The sequence below is a fragment of the Convolutriloba macropyga genome, chromosome 3, assembly GCF_964194025.1.
Source record: "Convolutriloba macropyga chromosome 3, txConMacr16.3, whole genome shotgun sequence".
In the NCBI taxonomy this organism is placed as follows: Eukaryota; Metazoa; Xenacoelomorpha; order Acoela; family Convolutidae; genus Convolutriloba; species Convolutriloba macropyga.
The window spans coordinates 5,262,148-5,282,960 of NC_134470.1; the positions used below are offsets into that span (position 1 = coordinate 5,262,148).

General features: G+C 34.4%; 1 protein-coding gene across 2 annotated transcripts in view; it reads right to left on the reverse strand.

Annotated features, from left to right (window-relative positions):
- The window catches only part of LOC142336798 (uncharacterized), a 78,467-nt gene extending 65,450 nt beyond the window's left edge, over positions 1 to 13,017 (reverse strand). For both annotated transcript variants that reach the window (XM_075385724.1, XM_075385722.1), the window contains exons 1-5: positions 12,880 to 13,017; positions 10,955 to 11,011; positions 9,553 to 9,675; positions 3,704 to 3,811; positions 2,621 to 2,728 (exon numbers count right to left, since the gene is read on the reverse strand). In XM_075385724.1, coding sequence (XP_075241839.1) covers positions 2,621 to 2,728; positions 3,704 to 3,811; positions 9,553 to 9,675; positions 10,955 to 11,011; positions 12,880 to 12,957 — 474 coding nt within the window. In that variant the 5' untranslated portion in view covers positions 12,958 to 13,017. The remainder of the gene's footprint in view (positions 1 to 2,620; positions 2,729 to 3,703; positions 3,812 to 9,552; positions 9,676 to 10,954; positions 11,012 to 12,879) is intronic.
- Positions 13,018 to 20,813: the final 7,796 nt, after the last annotated feature.

Genomic DNA, 20,813 nt, shown 5'->3' on the forward strand with positions numbered 1-20,813 from the left:
GGTATTTTGCAAAAAAAAATATGTAAGAAATGCACTGAATGCGGCTGAATTTTTTAAAATTAAGTGCAAAAACCTTGCATTAGTATGCGCTGAAACTTTGTAAGAAATACGCTGAAGTTTTAGAGTTCCAACGTATTCTGAAAAGCGTGGAAATTTTCAGACGGATACGCTGAAATTGTGCTGAAATTTGTTGAAAAAATGCACTGAAAAAAGTGCTTAAACTTACGCACGAACAGTGCTCAGAATGTGCTGAAATTATGTAAGAGTTGCGCTGACGATGCGGCGAAAAATTAAATTTTCGGCGCCTTCTCAAAATTTCCGTGGAATTTCTTACATAATTTCAGCGCACTGAGCCCATTTTGTACAAAAACTGAAACGACGCTGACATCTCAACCCGGGTAGAACAACTAGTAAAATATCAGCGTTCCTCGCGTTGATTTTCTTTTGTTGTTAAAATTAGCCTTGAACAACAATACGTCGTATTGAGCAATTAAATTATCGAGGCTAACTCGTTTTTTTTTCAGTAACTCTAGAATTGGGTTCGGGTAAAAACATGGCGGAATCTGCAAATCAGACACATAAAAGACAATGCCTCTTCTTGAAGGAAATTCGGGACGATTTCTTCAAGACAAACAGCATCAAACAGATTGTTAAAGCAGAGCCAACTTAATTCCAGGTATTGCTAAACGAGTATATTTCTAGATTACAAGATATTCTGCTCCAGAACTCGGGGCAGCTCAAGTAAGTCGCCAGAAAGCCTTAAAAAATTGTAAAAAATGACAAAGCATCTAAAGCGAATGCATTATATTTAAACATTTCCATCATTTTTCCGAGCCATCGTCTTTTTTGATTTCACGCCATTTCGCCTTTGATAGATTCAAAGAGAAAAAAACATGAAAATGAGACAAAAAGTTCAATGCAATACAGGCAAACGAAATCAAATAAAAACAGTGGACAAGCGTGCAAAATTATGAACATGGTTTGTCGAGAGCCAAAAATATGGCACTTTTCAAATGCCGATAACAAAAAAATAAAAGGCCTTTAATTCAGAGTTGTCAGTGACAGGGAGGGCTGCTATTCAAAAAAAAAGCGGGCGGATGGGTTCTGCTATTCAAAAAAGCGGGCGGGGGCGGTGTTCAAGGGAAAGCGAAGGGGACTGGTACAAAAGAAAAAGGTGGGTGGTATTCAAGAAAAAGCGCGGAAGGTGCAGGGAGGGGGCTGGTATTCAAGAAAAAGCAGGGGGAGGGCTGGTATTCAAGAGAAAGCTACCCTGTTTATGGTTTTCAGTTGAATTATTTCATGTTTGCATGAGTAATTCTTCTTTGTTCATGTATAAAACGTATTTTCAATTTAATACTCTCATTTTGTGATTCGTGTTTTGCTCCTCGGTCAGCGCCAAAGGTGTTGGGTTAGTGGGTCATTATTTTAGATCGAATTCTTGAATGCTCGGCTTCAAGTTGATCGAAAGTCAGCTCCAAGCTTCGCCGAGAGTTATAATAACTAGGAGTGGTATTTAAAGTGGATAAAGTTAAAATTGATCAGCGAGCAAATGCTGGGTGAAATGACTGTTAATTGGCATTGAAGACTGCAAGTGAGCTTGGATAGACATGAGAAGTTTACCACCATTTCTGCTCATGTCTATCTATGCTCACTTGCAGTCTTCAATGCTAATTATTTGTCACTTCACCAAGCATTTGCTCGCTGAACAATTTAACTGAACCACTTCAAATACCGCTTCTAGTTAACTCTCGGCGACACATGGAGCTGACTTTCGACCAACTTGAAGCCAAGCATTCGGGAATTCGATCTAAAATAACGACCCACTAACCCCACACCCTTTGGCGCTGACCGAGGAGCAAAACACGAATCACAAAATGAGAGTATTAAATTAAAAACACTTTTTATACATAAACAAAGACGAATTATTCATGCAAACATGAAATAATTCAACTGAAAACATTAAACAGGGTAGCTTCCTCTTGATAATCAGCCCCCTCCGCTTTTACTTGAATACCAGCCCTCACACCACCAACCCCCTCCCCCCATCGTCCGCTTTCTCTTGAATACCGCCCCCGCCCGCTTTTTTGAATAGCAGAACCCATCCCCCCCCCCGCGCTTTTTCTTGAATACCAGCACTCCCCCCATTTGCTCGTTTATTCTGGAATACAAGGCCCCTGCCGCCCACTTTTTCATGATTAATAACCCCCCCCCCCCTCCCTAGCTTTTTCTTGAATATCAGCCGCCCCCAACGGCTCTCTCATAATACCGCCCCTGCTATTTCTTAATTATTAAACACCCCTCCCCCGTTTTTTTCAATTTCTCCGCTTTTTTTCTGATGTCTGGCAATGACAGGTCAGCTCCATAATAACTTGGAAAAAAACCTTGAAGTCAATGATTCAGAGTTGTTCAAATTAATACTAAATTTTAGCAGTTCTGAAACACCATGCGAGGTAATTCCGGGTTACTTGATTTTAGAAAGTTTTCAAACAAGGAAAAGGTAAAAACTTTTATTTGTTTCTATGGCGCTCGCAAATTCGCAAGATTTGTAAATCGCAAGATTTGTAAATTGGCAAGATTTGTAAATTGGCAAGTTTTGTAAATCAGGATCCTACTTTCCAACCTGTGTATTGTGATCACTCGCGCTTTGGAAGTCTGACGATGTACTGTGATGGCCACTGTAGCTTGGTTGAGGACTTTCAAGAAAAAGTCCTGAATTACTGTCTGAGTCCTAAACAAAACAAAATTGGGATCTATTCTGTCCCCCCCCCACCCCAGTGTTTTTTATGACCCCCCGTTACAAATTATATATTATATGTTGTTACGTAGCACGTAACTATGTAAGGAAATAGCACATGCGCCTGGGGGTCATAAAAAATTTATGCTAACTAAGCTGGGGAGGGGGGGGGGGGTCGAAACAGAATAGATCCCAAAATTGCAGTAATTTGGCGAACTTTTTTTCTCACCAACAAATGAAACTTAATTTTGCGGTGGCTGAATTAATCTGGTTTTGTAAAAATTAGCCGGATTTGGTTATTGAAAAGTAGGCGCTATTAGTAGGGATGAGCTAAAGTTTGCATATTTTTATACTTGCCGTCAAGATTGTTACTCATTCTGTGTTTACAATTTCAATACTTGAAAGATAAACAGTTAGAAAATGTAAATTAAAAAGATTTGCGTTTATAATGACATAAAAATGCAATTTCTCTTACCTGTCTCAAGGAAATTAGAACGAGATTCTTCAAATATCATCACATTTTTCAAAGTGGGCGTGAACAATTGGTGATAACAAAAGTTGACGCTTTTTTTAATATAATTTCTGGGTTTTTAGTGGAAGAACGTTAGCTTAGTGACGTGCCACCTGACCGAATATATTTAAAAGCGTAATATTGATTCCGTTCTAATAAGCAATTTTTATTTGCAAAAGTTACAAAAATTAAAAATTTTAGTGAAAGAGTTTTCAACAGATCAGCAAAATCTAAATATTTTCTTGGATAGGCAAAAAAAGCTGTTGAGAGAATGCGAGAAACATTATACCGGACCAAATCTCATAAAAACATCCTGATAAACTAGTTACTATATATCAATATTCGGGCAAGAAATAGCTCGCGCGTATCGATTTGAAAAAAAATAAATTTCCAGCCATAATTTCAATTAGCATTGAACAATGGAAATTGATAAACAGTTAAAACTTGAAAAAACTCACTTGTTGTTCTTCCAGTTCCATATCGTCTAGAACATATAATAGGCCCAGGTCCTCAGTAGTTGGCATTGGAGTTGTGATTATTTTGGGAAATTGAATTCCCTCATATCTCTAAAATCCAATAAAATAATTAAAACCAGCTGAAGAAATTCCATTAAATTTGTCCAGGGGGTATGGAGACAACCGTGAAAATAACCATAAAATGAGAGATGATACCCGGGTCGAGATGTCAGCGCCGTTTCAGCGCATCTTTTTGAAAGAAATGCGCTGAATGCGCTGAGATTTAAAATTTCAGCGCACCTTCAGCGCACCTTTGGCGCATTTCTTACATAATTTCAGTGCATTTTTATCTCATTTCTTACATAACTTCCAGCACCTTTTCAGCGCATTTCTTACAAAGTTTCAGCGCATCTTCAGCGCATTTCTGGCATAATTTCAGCGCGTTTTCAGCACATTTCTTACACAGGTTTCAGCACATTTTTCAGCGCATTTTTTACATAATTTGAGCGCTTTTTGCATCAAACACTTTATTATTATAAATTCAAATCAAATGGGAAGCATTTCAGTTCTCAATAGCGCAGTGGTTTAATTGATTGACGAGACACAATGTTCGGGGTTCGAGCCTCGGAGCGAAAGAAAAGAGCTGAACTTTTTGAAATTTCAGCGGATTTAAGTGCATTTCTTACAAATTTTCAGCACTTTTCAGCGCATATCAGCGCATTATTATGTAAGGTTTTCGCGCTAAACTTTTTGAAAATTGAGCACGTTTCAGCGCATTTTTTACATATTTGGAAATTTTCTATAAATTTTTGGAAATCTTTTTGTACATAATAAAAATTTCAAAACTTTTATTGAAATTTTTTGGGAACAAATTTCTCTAACTATGTCTGTTAGTTCCACAAATCGAACAATTTCATAATTATTTTAGACTAATATTGAATTGTAATTAGCAAAAAAACTAGCTATAACGATTGTATTCGCGATGGTATCATTCTAGTATACTTGCGTTTTGCCCTGTTCCTCAAGCAGAATGTTGCAAATGCATTCTCAAAAAATCAATTGCTGACGAAACTAAGATGATTTACCGCATTCACATTAGTTTTGTCCTAGTAACAATGAATTGCGCATTAAACTAGATATGGAACTTAATAAGTGCTTAATAAATCACATCCCTAATTGTAATTTTTTTTATAAACCAATACCACGATCATATTCAATTGGTTGTGAGTGTTATTTTGTAAATTTCTTAATTGAAGTTTGGTTTTTCTTTATTGATTTTAAGTATTGCGATTGATATGCAGTGTGTGATTTTAGTTTCAACCTATCTGTTTGATAAACTAATGACGTCTTTGTGGCTCAACATAAATTCTGTGTTCCAATCTTATTTTTTTTGGTTTAAGTTTTCTTGGATGGCTACAATTAAAGAGAGAGCTTAAATTTATTCTGATCAAATCTTTCCTCGCTTATTTTTAGTTTTTCTTTTGTTTTTGCTAAGTTTTTTATTTGTTTTCCTCCATGTATGTTGAATTATTGTTATTGCTGACGTTCTCTCTCTCTCTCTCTCTCTCTCTCTCTCTCTCTCTCTCTCTCTCTCTCTCTCTCTCTCTCTTTTGTGTTATTTGAAACTCTCTATTTTTGCGGAGGTGCTGAAACAAATTCGTCTTGTTGAAAATAATACAGTGTGATGAGTTTGAATTCTTTCTTCCGTTTGCTTTTTAAAAGAGTTCTTACTGATATTGACTACGATTTTTCTGGTGGAATCATCTAAGTGATAGAATAGAAACTTATAGAAATTATGGAAATTATATAAATTAGGTATTTCATCGCTACCTCTTCTATATTCAGAAGACTGAAAACAAATGATCTCAATCAAATTTTACCCTGAGTTGTATCTTTTTTGTTCCTACCCTACTTGTGGGGGGGGGGGGGGGAGGAACTATATACTCAAATGGTTTTTTTTGTTCAATCAATTTTGGCCGATCGATATATTCCTTGCAGAGAAAAGTGAGTGTTATCATTATTCAAAATTATAAAGATTTTTTTGATTTTCGTTTTTTTTTTCGAGGAATTATCGAGGATTGAAATTTTGTGTGAACACTGGATATTTGTTCAATTTTAGTGTAACTTTTCTTCAAATTAAAAAATTTTATATAAAACTAGTATTTCAAAATTAAATTTTGCGCCAAAAAATGAACCAATTTTATGTTCTTATAGACTAAAGGCGATAAAAAGACAAGTTTTGGTCCCATAGGGAAGGTCACTATTGATTTCTATTTGATATCTTTTCTTATAAATTTTTTAACTTTTTTCTTTATGTTTAAGTCAGCTAAAGACAAGTCCCTTTTCCTGTCGAGGTTCCGTAATTGTCAAACCTCCTCTACAGTCAAATGAGGCCCAATGAACAAAAAAATCGTTTTCAAGGAGTTGCTTATGTTTCTTTTTGGCTTCGACTATGAGTTTTCTAAATTTTAAATGAAATTTTGAAATTCTTTTTGAGGTTTTACTAATTTTTTGGAGTCCTATGGTATGGATTCCTTGCCTAACAGTGCAAAATGTTCCTTAATGGGCTCTAAGTGAAGATATATAGTGCTTTGAGTGGATAGCTAATGGCTGTTAAGACATTAAAAATAATTCCACAAAAAATTTTTTTTGAACATTAACCAATCATAAACTTATTATCGTGAACTGTAAGTCAGTCTCAGTAATGACAGCACCCCCTTCCTTCCTACTGCAAAACAATTTAGTCGGGCTGGTGGTTTTATCTTCTAACTTTTGCTTATATGACTTCAATGATACAAGATTTCAAAAATTTTAAAAGAAATTTTGGAGATTTTACTTTTATTCGTTACCTTTGAAATATTATCACATTATCCAACTACTGATAGCTCCCATTGGCTTAAGGAAAACGTTCAGTGGATCACAGATAAAAGTTTCAAAGAAAAGCTTATGGTTCAAATGGCTTCGACATTTTCTCGCATTTTTCTTCTGAATTTTTGGTTTTTGCCTGTTTTGTTGTTGTTTTCATAGTTATAAGACTTATTGTGATGTCTTATTGATTGCCTATGCATGACAAACATCCCTGTACTCCCATCGGGGGCATATATGAGCGTATTTAATGAATTCCGTTGAAAGCTATTGAATATAATGGCTGTTAAAAGTTTAAACATAATTTTTTGAACATTAAACAATGTTAAACTTTGTTCGTGAAATTTTAGTCAGTCTCCGTATTAACAGGACGCACAGGCTTTTTACTGTCATTAATCTAGTTAGCAGTTTTATCTTGTAACTATTGTTTATTTAACTTCAATGACAAATGATTTCAAATTTTTTTTAAAAAAAATTTTGGATATTTTCGTATTATTGGTTACTTCTGGACTCTCATCACATTATGCAAATATTATACACACTATCTAAAAAATATTCGAATCCCAATGATTTAGAGAAGACGTTCAGGGGATCACAGAGAAAATTTTTAGAGAAAAACTAATGGTTTAATGGGCTTCGACACTTTCTTCTCGCACTTTACTGAGTTTTGGTTTTTGCCTGTTTTTGTTGTTGTTTTCATAGTCATAAGACCTTTTCTGATGTCATATTGATTATCTATGCATGAAAAACATCTTTTTTCTCGCATCGGGTTATATCTGAGCGTAGTTGTTGACCTCCGTTGAAAGCTTTTGAGTTTAATGGCTTTTAAAACTTTAAAGATAATTTTTCGAAATTTTTTTTTGAGCATTGACCAATCCTAATCTTTTTCTCGTGAACTTTTAGTCCGTCTCAGTACTGAAAAGATCCTTTTCCTTTCTAATACAGCCAAAATTACTCTGGTTAGCCGTTTTATCTACCAATTAGTTTTAAAACTTCAATGCCACGAGCTTTCATAACTTTTTTTTAATTTCCGGGCTCTTTTTCTTATTTTTGGATCGTTTTGAAATCATTTCACACTATCAGAGTACTGATATTTCCCATTGCTTTAGAAAACCGTCCAATGGATCTTATATAAAGTTTTCAGAGAAGAGCTTATGATATAAATTGCTTCGACACTTTCTTTCTTCTGGCACTTTTCTATTGAACTTTTGGTTTTTGCTGGTATTTTTGTTGTTTTCATAGTCAATAACTTGTTGTATGATCTTATTAATGAAATATGAAAGGCAAACAAACTTGTTGACTCATCGACAGAAATTCGTGCTTCTAATGTATTTTCTTTCATAATTGTTGACTTTTTGAAATTATAACGATAAAAAAGAAAAATCCCATTGCTGTAAAAAAACTAAGTGAAAATAGAAAATTTTTTAGTGAAAAGTTCATATTTTTAATGCCTTCGACACTTTTCTCGCTGAATTTTTTTCTTGAATTCGTCGTTTTTGCCTGTTTTTGTTTTTAGGTAGCGGTAAATTACTGACAGGTCTCATAGGTTTCTAATTGAAGATTGAATGAATGATGTTACTCGAAGCACTACCCCTATAGCGAAAAAACTTAAAGCTTATGATATATATTTCCAAATATTTTTCAAACTTTTCAGTTTTTGTTGTTCTTTCCGCCAAATTGTAACTTATTTTCATCAATGAGAGGTGCCATCCAGTTTCTTGTATTTCATAAAATAACATATCTACTATTTTTAGATGTCACTGATGTTTTGTTTAAAGGACAATTTGCGTTTTCTAAACGTTCTTTGAGTGCTCAATTTGTGTTTATTTTTCTCTTCTTTCAGAGCCATCGCGTAATATGTGGCCCAAGTAAACTTATTTAATCTCTCAGTATAAATTCTTCAACTGAGTTAGTAGAAATAACAACTGAATTAAAATTACGTATTAATCTGATAATAGCAAATGATTTTAATGGCAGCAACAGTTTGTGTTTTCGCTAATAGTTTTTTTTGAGTTTTTCTTGTGTTCGTTGCTTTGACTTAGTCTAATCAAAGACAGGTCCTTTTGGTTTTGTAAGTATTTTTTAGTAATTTATCAGGGATTATTTAGTTAAATCTAATGAATTTTAAGGCGTCTTAAATTTCTTGGTTGAAAAAATGCTGATTAATTTTTGAATTTCTCCTCAGTGTTCGTTCTCTTTGTCGACTTGTTGCCTAGTCTCATTAAGAAAACTTTCCATCTGTTGTATGGTTAGGAGAAAAAAAATTTTAGTAGTTAAATTTTCATCTGACTGCGTTTGACGTTGTTACTAGATGCTTTTAAAATTAGATATTGAGTTTTAACCGTGAAATTTTTGTTTTTGCTAATTTTATTGTTTGTTTTTTTTTGTCTCGTAATCTATTTAATGTCAGATTCTGTTAGCGTTGTAGTGAAGCATGGCATTATGTAATTCAATTTGTAGAGAGGTGGTATAACGATGGTTTTAAACTCAAACATCTATTTTTTAATCTCGTCATTTTCTTGACAATTAAGTCAAAAATGTAGATGAGCTCGTTCGGAACATCAAGTGTGAACGCACATTAACGAGCCGCCTTGTTAGATTGAAATTGAAATGGATTAAACTCTAGAACAAGATGTTGTCGTGACCGAACTTTCGTTGACAGATGATATCAATGTTGCAGACTTTTTTCTTGGGCGGGGAAAGAAGATACTAATTTGTTTATAATTTTTGAATTGTTTTGAATTGGAGTTTGTTTTCTTGATGAGGTGTCTGGTTTTTTGGGGGGATTCGTTTCCATGTGAGCACTTCATGATTGCTAATATTTTGGTTTTATAGATAGCTTTATGATCTATAAACAGGATGATAAATGAGGTCAACCTCAAATGATACAAATTTGATTTTAGGAGCATGTTTTATAATTTCGCAATATATAAGTGGTGTAGGCGAAACTAATTCTGTTGTTCTATATAACTGAGTATGACACGCACTACATGAGGACCACTAGTTGTCTGGTCAGAGCCACCATGTGAGGTTGTTGCAGCGTTATTGTCAGGGTTCCAAAGCTCTGAAAACTCCGGCAATATAAATTCTTCTTCTGCATTTCCTGATGGCTAAAAAGAAATGACCTCAATCTAATCTCATTTAGAAGTGAATTTCAAAAACTTTTGAGATTCAAAAACTTCAAATCGTTTGCGGCATATGAAGCGTGTGTCCCATCCTGCTGAAATGTGAACAAAAACAATGAACTTGGTTTTCAATTGAAAAAGCGCTGGCTTTCAAATGGCCATATGGATTAGAATTGCGCGTTTTTCGGAAGTTCGAATATTTCCTATTTATGGGGTCAGTCAATAACTTGATCTTTTATTGATGTTGCCTATGTTGAAAAATTATTGGTTTTTTAAATTTTTTAACTTCCAAGTGAACTGAGGACGAGATACGTCGAGCAGCGATCAGAAAAAATAATAATTGTTATCAAGATTTGTCAATATTTTGTCAAGAGCTGTCAAGGAATTTTCCTGGTCTATCTTGGTAAGATCTTAACAAAATCTTATCAAGATTTACTATGAAATGTTGGTATTTCAAGTTCTTGGCAAGTTGTTTTCAAGTTTTGCAAGGAGTGTCAAGATCATGCATGTTTCATCAAGGTGTATCAAGTTTAGATTCACTGGGTTGAACAAGAGGAAGGTTAGTAACTCATTAATTCAAGGATTTGAATTTGAATTGAAATCGAATCCACTTATCAAAAATGAACAACAATTATTTGGGTTTTTGTTTTTTGAACAGAGTTTAGGAGGTGACTTTTTCTCTTTCTTCATCGACTCAATAAATGTTTTCTGATTGGATAAGTTTTTAGATAGATTGCGTCAGAGAAGTATTTTTTTTCAAAAACGACTATTGCTTGAGAGAAAAATTGGACAAAAAATACCAACCTCAATAACTAATTTTAAAATCGAAAATCGTATTTTTTTAAAACCGTAATTTGTTGGCGTATTTTTGAACGTAAAAATTACATCATTTTTGTTAAGGGTTACATGGAATATTACAGACTTGTAGACCGATCCAAAGCATATGAGGTTACATGGTCATATGTAATCAGGTCAGAAGTTTTGACTTCAAATTTGTATAGGTATAGACCACTATGAGAAAACCAAACCTCTCAGTAAATTTTGCTTTGTGAAAAAATAAATTGGCATGACCCTACCCTAGTAAATTGCGAATTGAAAACTTGCAAGAATCTTGCAAGATTTTTAATGCATTTGGAAGACGATGCTATATATTTTTTTGAAATTTGAAACTTGAAATTTGAGTTCAAATTGATCAGATTATTTTCAGAAGCTTCATAGGGATACCTTTTATATTATAATTTAGTGTACTTTCGAGGCAACTTACATTTGATGTCGTCGTAGAATCGGCGTGATCGATCTGAGAACTCCTGTAGTGTTTATACTAAAATAGAACTCCATCGCTTGGCCTCATTAGTCCAGACACTCGTATAAAAGCGACGTGAAAAATATTGGCTATGTTTCATTTTTAACTTAAAAAATTGTCAATATGTTGTTTGTTTTGCTCGGTGAGTTCCGGTTTAAACGTAAAAAAGTCAGTATATTCACTATGCTGAATTATGCAAATTCATTGAAATTTAATTTTTAGCTCGTTGAGAAACCTCTGTTCGTAAATATGAACTTTTGTTTGTTTGTTCTGAATTTCAAAGATATTACAATTGTTAGACTAAAGAGTCTGTACTTGAGTTCAGCTTTTAATAATCACAAAGTTTTATTTTTAATATTATCAAGAGAAAAATAGTCGTTTTCTTATGACTTCTTCTTTTTTGGAAACGAAAAATCCGATGGTTTCCTGCGTTTAGAAATTGCTCAAAGTCACCAATTCCTGCGTATTAAAACCGCAAAATCGGGACTAAACGGGATAACAAAAATACAGGCTTTGTTCGCCTCTTTGCAACTCAAACCGAACACATACACGATGCTACTAAGTTTATAACCCCAATTTCTGGACTTTAGCTCAGGAAATACTTAACGACAACATTTAATTTATCTTATTCAAATTTCTGATTTTTCATAAGTCTGATACAACAAACTACCACTATTTTCTGCTAATTCAATCTTTGACATAAATGACTAATTCCTAAAGATATCACCATTTCAAAAAAAACTATGGATTGTAAAAAAAAACTAATTTCTTATTTAGTTGCCAAATCAAAAAAATGAATGTTGCCGCCAAACGTACTTTTTAACATTTATCAATTATTTAGTTAGAAAAAAACTTGCCGTTTATATTTTCCTTCTTAACTTCACGACAGCAGCAATTTTTATGCAACAAAATTTCAACATATATATCTAGAAAGACAATTTGAGGAGTTCTTTGAGACTCATTGAAACTTTTTAAAGATTTTCTGCAAAATGATTCAATTGGCCGTTATTATTAGCAAAAAAAACTTTTCGGCACATGACGTCTAATTTTTTTTATCAAAGTTTCCGATGACTGCATCAATTTCGAGCAAGTGCTTTTTTCTTCTTTCGAATGCAATTTCAATTTTTACTTTTCGTATTTTCTGTGAATTTTTTTGTTGTTTATTAGATATAAGTAATGTACAATTGGACTGCATCTGGCATTCTTGTCAAACGCATATTTTGATTTCAGCTTTTGTTGTATACAGGCTAAATTCAGAGAATTATACCAATAATTTTTTTGGGTTTATGTATTTTTGTCTGCTATTATGCACAATAATAAGCTCTGCAGATTTTTTTTCAACATATGAAAGTGAAACTCATTTTCTCTTTTTGCTGAAACTTTTAAAAATTTTCTGCTAAAACTTTTTTAGCTCAATTGGATTGTTTTTAGTGTGCGCTGCTTGGTTTCACTATATGAAAAAATACTTTTATACAAATCCAACTCAGATAACTTTAGTTCGTTACTAGAACTTTCGAAAAGATGAAGATAGTATATAAAGATGCATTCACGGCCCAAAAATTTTTTTCTTGGCGAACAATTTCATTCATGTTCAAAAGTGTTCAAATTTTAAAGTATGTCAATATAAATATGAAAAATGTATATCATAAATATCAAAACGCTTCTGTAACCTATAGCACTGCGAGTACTTGTAAAAGGTACTTAAGTTCAAAGTTGCTTTTGAGGGGGCAAGAAAGATTTCTAAAACTTGTTAGAAAGATTCGAATCCACTCATCGGCAAGATGCAACTTTTTTAGCAGACAGATTTTTAACGAAGCTGAAATCACTCCCTTTTGATTAATGGAGAAATGCTCATTTTGTGAAAAAATAGTATGTGTAAATTTTACCGGAGGCAGAAAATCGGAAGAGCCGACATCATCTGGAAATCCAACTACTAAAAACACAATCAGTATGAATTTATTCATTTAATTTAATGGAAAATTCGCTATGATAACAAAAAAGCTTAACTAGAGCAATTATTTTTTGTGGAAATTGAGAAAATCGAGAAGTGCCGATAAAAGATTAAAGATTTGACCTGATTCGTAATATCAATGAAAAGTCGCCTTGCATGTATTCGGCGTCCTTGTTATCTTCTTTATTTTAAAGTAACTGAAACTGTATTAGATGGAAACAACTCAAATTAGAAATTAGCTAAAGTTACTTTTGCATATGAGATATTAGGTTCCCTCATTGAGGGTTTTTTAGTTATAATACCTCAATGGATCTGAGATACGGTCTTTGGTTTTTCACTAGGAGTTAATTGAAGTTGTTAGTCTGAAAATCATTAACTTGTTCCTCTAAACTGAGCCCTGTTATCGTTAACTTGGGAAAAAAATGAAGCTAGCCTAACCTTCTGCGGAGAGCGTGATTATTTATTATTATTAGTGATGTATCATTAAGTGAAAAACTTGCTGAAAGTTGATTTTATGAAATGATTGCTTTTTTGTCAGCTGTCTCTGAAAGAGCATTTTTAGTACTATTCTGACGCTCGTTTGATTGAAAAACAAAATTTAAATTTATTGATCAAAATTTTAAGAAAATCGGCATAAGTGGCAACCGATCTCGAAGACAAAATAAAGAAAAAAAGTTGCCATTTTTCTGTCTGCAGTATCAATTTTTAAATTTAACCGTATTTTGCTCTGTGTGGTAAAAGAATGACCGGAATTCATCAATATTTACTTGGTAGTCACCCAAATGACAACATTGGTCAAAATTTTTCTATGTTCTCCACAAAACAAGTGCTATCGTTGGTTTTCAGGAAATAAGAGTTATAGTCTTCTTTTATCAAGAATCATCATCCGATGCAATGAAAAACTGGCAATACTTAGTTTATCAATGTTAACGAAAAAAAATGTGTTTTTGTCTCTGCCACATGACAAATAATTCTATTGATCATAAGAATTGGAGCAAAATATGCTCAATTAACAAGATTCGAGGAATTTAAGAAATTGCTATCGATGCAAAAGGCAATATTAACTGTTGGTGGGGATGAAATGTATGAAATTGAGGCCTTCAAGTTCGTCCTAACTCTTGGTTAAGCCATTGATGATTTTACAAATTTGACATGACACCTCATTAGACTCTACTTTGGGCTGTTTATAGAAAATTGGCGGTTTTTTTCTGCAAAAACTCGTGCGTCACTTTCGGGCCAATAAAATTTCAGAGATTTTGAAAACTTGATGAAACTTGAAAACGGCCAATTTACTGTGTAAGTCAGTAAGAGGTTTTGGAAATGGTTGTTTTGTAAATTTGACGCACTTGATAGCAACATTTCCAAAATTTCTTAATTTTTTTTTACAAGTTTTATTATGAAAGTTCTTTAAATATCTTAGATTTGAGGTTGAAGAAGCTAAGGTTTCATACTGTTAGCAACTAATAGCAATTTCATATTTTTATTTTAAGATACAAAAAAATCTGCTCGAAGTTCGTTTTCTTCTTAATTCACTGTAGATATCCTATTAAAAAACTAAGAAAAATTCTACTATGCTATAAACGTTCAGAGAGCGTACTACAAAAAATCAATTAATCTCCGCCTGCTTTATAAAAATTTCTACAAGTTCCAATTAACTAAGGAAGGAATTTTTATATCAAATAATCTACATATATAGTGAGGAATAAAATCATATCAAAGAAAACTGTTCCATTGACTACCTGTGGCGTGTAGAACTTTTGTTTATTTGCAAGCTGATTTTAAAAACAAACACCTAAGCATTTTTTGAGGTTTACTCATAGGCAGATGATCTGAAGCAAGCGAGCAGCTACACACATAATTGGATCTCAAAATAGAAAAAAAAAGAAAATTAAAAAAAATCTTAGGATGGTTTAGAAAAAAGGATGTAGGAGAGTAATTTATCAGTAAAAAGTGCAGTGTTGCGTTGGTACCAATGTGAAACGGAAGCAAGAGACATTAGAGGTCAATAAGTGTAATAAGCGATTGAGCAGTTTGGAGTATGTAGAATTTTCTTTTAAAAAAAGTTGAAAAAATTAATTAAGTTTAGACTCCATATATGCATACCCCTCCCTCAATTTTTGAACTACATTTCGGATGAAATCAGCAGTTTGGCCCATGATGGTGATACATCTAAACTATCCATACACCCAACTAATATATCTGCTTCAAATTCACAACTGATCATCATTTATATTGTGACAAAAAATACACTTTTTCATGTTTTATCTAATTATATCCAAGAATTTCCTTTTACTAGGTCGCTTTTTTTTTAAATTTTATTGTGATACCATTAATGTATTTGAGACATTCAGTACTATGCAGGCATCATTATTGCATCATCCAACTGAAGCATTTGTTACAGATCTATGACTGTTGACTCACGTCATTCACTCGAACAACCAATCAGCAATTAGGGCGTTAGATTTAGAGCTTTAAACTAAGATTTTTATTGAACAGGAATGTGATTGTTCATCTATTGTGTAAGTTAGTGATTTAGAATTGTTATCACAATCAGTTGTCTCTCAAATTGACTACAAATTGATTCTTTATCACATTTAGTTTTTTACCGTTCAAGCTTTGCTAGACTTTACAATGGGTAACGTTATAAAATTGCTTAGCTTACTGAAACGCATAATTGTAAAGAAACCTATGATCGACTTAAACTTTTGCAAACATTAGCAAGAGGTTGGGCATATTCTATCACTACCGATATTCTTAACCTCAATTATTCAAAGCTACAATCTTTTACACAACCTAATTTTGACAAGAGTTTTTTAGTCAATTGGAACAGAGTAAAATAAGAATGGATTATTCACGAATTTAGATTAAGCAAAGGGAATTTTAGATAGACATGTTTTCATTAAATCATAATTCAGTGAAATTTTTCTTTTTAAACACAGAAATTGACGCATTTCAATGCGAAGTATCGTCCTGAATAATATCAAATGAGGGTTTGAATTTTACCCGGTCAAAACCTCGACCTATAAACATGCCTGTAAATTCTGATTGCGGAATAAAAAGACTATAGTTACATAGTTGAGGACACAGTTAAAGTCGAAAGTGGAAGCATAATTCCAGACGAAAAATTCAGTGAAATTTTTCTTTTTAAACACAGAAATTGACGCATTTCAATGCGAAGTATCGTCCTGAATAATATCAAAAGAGGGTTTGAATTTTACCCGGTCAAAACCTCGACCTATAAACATGCCTGTAAATTCTGATTGCGGAATAAAAAGACTATAGTTACATAGTTGAGGACACAGTTAAAGTCGAGCTAAATTCTTTTCATAAATCCAGACAAATTTTTTTCAAATGCAAAAATGAGTCAAACAAAAAAATCCATTAACACTTGGGTTCTATGTCGTGGCCTTATCTAACCGTACCCAATGATTAATCAATTACGCTACATGTCTTTAAATTTTAGGGAAGTCAAAACCCGACATTACAACGGTTGCGAGCGTAATTCCAGACAACATTTTATTGTACAGCCAAATTACATGACGCGTTTTATTGTCCAGCCAAATTCCAGGACATGTTTTATTGTCCAGCCAAAATCCAGGATACGTTTTATTGTCTAGCCAAATTCGAAGACGGTTGTTTTAGTTCCATTCAAAGTCGAGAAAAACTTTTTCATAGCAAAAATCTATCCAGGACTGTATTTTAACGCCCTATAACGGATCAGGACGGTCCTTTAATAATCCTTGGTCTAGACTAGGGTGTCCCGTTTTTTTAACCCCATTTATTTAACCCCCTATCATTTAACCTCGGTTTATTCACCCTTCCAACATTTAGCCCTACGAGCATTTTATGCCGATTTTAATCTTTTGTAAAAAAAGGACTATTAAATTAGCAATAAAATCATTTCGCCGTGCATTGCGGGCCATGGCCATGCCTAAGCGGCCCGTGAGACTTGATATGAAACTATCATTTAACCTTGAGTTTAAGTTGTCGACTTAATTATGGCAAAATATGCCTTTAGTGTCGACTGCTAATTGGCGTGATGAAATGATAGAGGGGTGAAATGATACAGAGGTTAAAAGATAGAGGGGTTAAAAGATAGGGGTTAAAATATGCGGGGTTAAATGAATCGAGATGAAAAGAAGAAGAACCCTAGACTAGGGTGCTTAAATGAAGCCGTCCATTTTGAGGACTGTGTTTAACTTACATATAAAACGCAGATTGTTGTGACCGCGCTTGGGGATCGCAGTTTTTTCAAACATATACAAATGAGACCTTTGGCGAGAAACATAATTGCTCTATTTTCATTTGACACCCTTAACACTGCGTGAAAACCATGAATTTGCCTTCGAATACACCAGCCCACACTTTTCCGATGACGACTAAAAGTATTCTTTATATGTGAACTGAATCACAATACTGGCTAATCTTAACAACTAACTAATAATTTCTTAGAATTGATTAATTGTTTCATCATATTGTTTAACCACAATGAAAAAAAAGATGATGATGAAAATAAAATGCGCTGTAAAATTGTTTCATATCAGATCGAGTATGATTTTTTGCTGAATGAGAAGTTTATACCTTAAAAAGCAGAGTATCTTTTTTTTATTAGATTATTATAAGCTTTTCCTCAAAGTGAATTAGAAAATGATTAATTGGTAACTATTCCAAAACCACATTAATCGTTTTGTCAATAAAAGAAAATTATCTAATGACTTCCATGTTCATTAAAATTCCTTCTAATGAATAGCACTTTTTTAATGATTTTTTTTATTTTTGTCGAGAAAATGCAATTTCTAAAATCCATTTTCACTATTAAATTTACTTGAGGATGTCACTACTTTCAACCTCACGTTTGAAAATCATCACTCCTCGTCACTCTTCTTCACACCGTAACTGGTTGCAGGGTTGTCTTTAAACGCCCCACTGCTCCGGAGCAAAGTTGATCTGATCAGATTATAGGAACTTTAACTATGATTTGTTCCTAGCATCCCGTATAGAGCTGAAAGTCTCTTTCAGTACTAAGCAAGTCTAAGTGAAAGTCTCATTTCGCCTTCCAGTACTGGACAAGTCTTAATAAAAGTATGTCAGATCTGGCAAGTCTCGGACAAGTCTTGGATAACACTTGCAATTTGATTCCCGAGTCAAAACAAACTTTTTCAAAAAATTTCGAGAAAAACTGAAATTTCGAAAAATTTTGAAACGTGCCACGGTAAGCTTTTTCCGCCCTTTTCAGCCGTTTTTTTGCCATTTCAAAACCAAATTAACCAAATCACCAAATTTTGCTATTTCTTAGGTATAACAGATATCGAATATGTCCAAGCAAGGAAAAAATTGATAAAAAGTTTGCACAGTGAGGGTTCAGTATGCTTGCCCGAGGCCCTGTTATACGACATCAAAAGCCGATGGGCCCAACTCTCTCATCCCGAAATCAACCATCCAATTTGCTCAGACCCGAAATCAACCAGAGCAGGATTCCGGCCGAAACTCCTGCCGACGATATTCCAATGACTATGGCTGATTTCCAAAATAGTCCTTGAACAATCGTTGAGCTCAGTTACTTCTATTTTTATAATTATTTGCCTTGTAATCAATAACAACCCGCACAGATTATTAGCAATTTTTTCGAGTTATAATCGATAATCGATAATGTCGGAGGGGCATCGCTCGCTGGTCTTTTTCTTCATCAAATATTTGCGAAATATGATTTCTTAATAAAATTTTTAGAGCTTTTTTAGTTGGCTAGGGAATGAGTTTTGTCCCTTCACAATCGGCTTAAGAATTTGGTCTCTATTTTAGATGTTAGTCTCTGTACCCCCAAAAATGGGGTATGCCTGATGACAGTTGGGTTTTGATTTTTTAAGCTTACACAGGCAATTCAATGTTTGCGAATTTTAATATTGGCGTTTTCTGAACCTGTTATTGATATATTTTGGCAGATTTTGGCGTTTCACGATCCTATTTTTTTAAACATTGTTAGAATTTCGATCAAACTATAGTCTTAAACTTAGTGAGAATTAGAAAGAAAGTTTGACTTACCAGATTAGAAAGACAAGCAATTTGATTTTGATCAAAGAAATTATATAAATGAATCGTCAAGAAATGGTGCTGAGAATCAATATTCGGTTCAAATTGGTGAATCTAGATAACTATTATTAGAGTTAGATTAATTGATGTAAAATCTTCCCAGCATGTATTAAATGATGATGATATCTCCGGAAGTGCGAATGAATTCTCAGAAAAGTGCAAATGCATTCCATTTATGGTTCCCTTTGCGACTGATTTGCAGAAGCAAACCATATTGGGTAACCTTTGCGACCCCCACTATAAATCACGGTGCTAAGATTAGTTTAGTATCTTGACTTTTTCACACTGATAATGGGTATATATACAGCTGATTTTTGAGTCCTTTTTCATCCCCAAATTCAAATCACCATCTTGATCTAATAATCAGATCTCTCCCGTAAATCTCTAAATTCTACTGTAAAATATCATTTGGTTATTCTCTCATTTTTGAAAAATTAATTCTTTTACTTAGTTAAAAACGCTTTTTATTCCGCTTGCGAAAGTCCATAACCCAACAGGTTATGGGCCCAGGAATTTTTTAAGTCATAAAATTAATTTCCAAAACAAAACTAATTTGTTGTTGACAGTCATAATCCTTTTCTGCTTAGTACCTTTTCTTTTCACAACTGTTTTGCCTGCTCAAACTTCAATGGATCAACAGACAGTGAAGCTGCTGACCTACACAGGAAAGGCACAGGACTTTCCAATCTGGAGCACAAGATTTGTGGCGATGATGCAGACGAAGGGACTCTACAAATCACTACTGGGGACAGAGGAGCAACCCAATGAGCCTGCGCCACTGGCCAATGGGGCAACCAATGATGAAAAGAAGAACCACAAGGTGCTGAAGGATGCATATGAGAAGGAAGTTGCAGACATCAAGGAGAAACGGAACAATGTGTTGTGCCATCTGGCACTGACTCTAGATGCAACAACCCTCATGCTGATGAGACATGACTGTGTGGGAGATGATGGCATTGGAGATGGAGCAAAGGCTTGGAAGCTTTTGCAGCAGAGATTTCAGAGTGTGGAGACGCCGACAGTGGTGACTTTAGTGGCACAGCTTGCTCGACTGCAGCTCGAGGATTCTGAGGATTTGGACAGCTTCTTCATCAGAGGACAGGAGTTGCTCACAAGGCTACAAGAAGCAGGGGAAGCAGTCTCAGAGACCCTCTTCAACGCCTTGGTCCTCAATGGTCTGCCAATGAGGTATGAAAGTTTTGTAATACAGGAAAGCTTCAACCCGGCAACGAACTTCACAGAGTTGAGAAAAAGGCTGCAGAACTTTCATGAGAGCACGGTGCAGAGACACAAGGGACAAAGTGGTTCAGTGGCACTGGCAGTGAAGCGTGACTTCATGAAGGGACCCAAGAAAGGAAACTGCTTTGTGTGTGGGATCCCTGGACACTTTGCCAAGGACTGCAGGAAGAAGGAGACAGCACAATGCAGCAAGTGTGGTGAGAAGGGTCACCTAGACAGGGCATGCAAGAGACAAAGAAATGGAGGCAAACATGAGTCAGTGGCAATGGGTCCAACATTGGCTACACCAGACGAGGAATGCTGGGCAGCTCTTACCCAGTGGAAGACAGCAGGCATGCTAGTGGACAGTGGTTGTACAGATCACATAGTGACGAACATCGATGCGTTTCTGGACTTTGTGCCCATTCAATCAGTGGTCAGAAATCCCAACGGAGAGGCTTCCAGAGTGGTGGGCAGAGGCTGTGTGAGGATCAGCATACCCTCAAACAAAGGGGAATTCCAATGCGAACTCAAAAATGTTCTGTGTGTGCCGGACTATTCTTC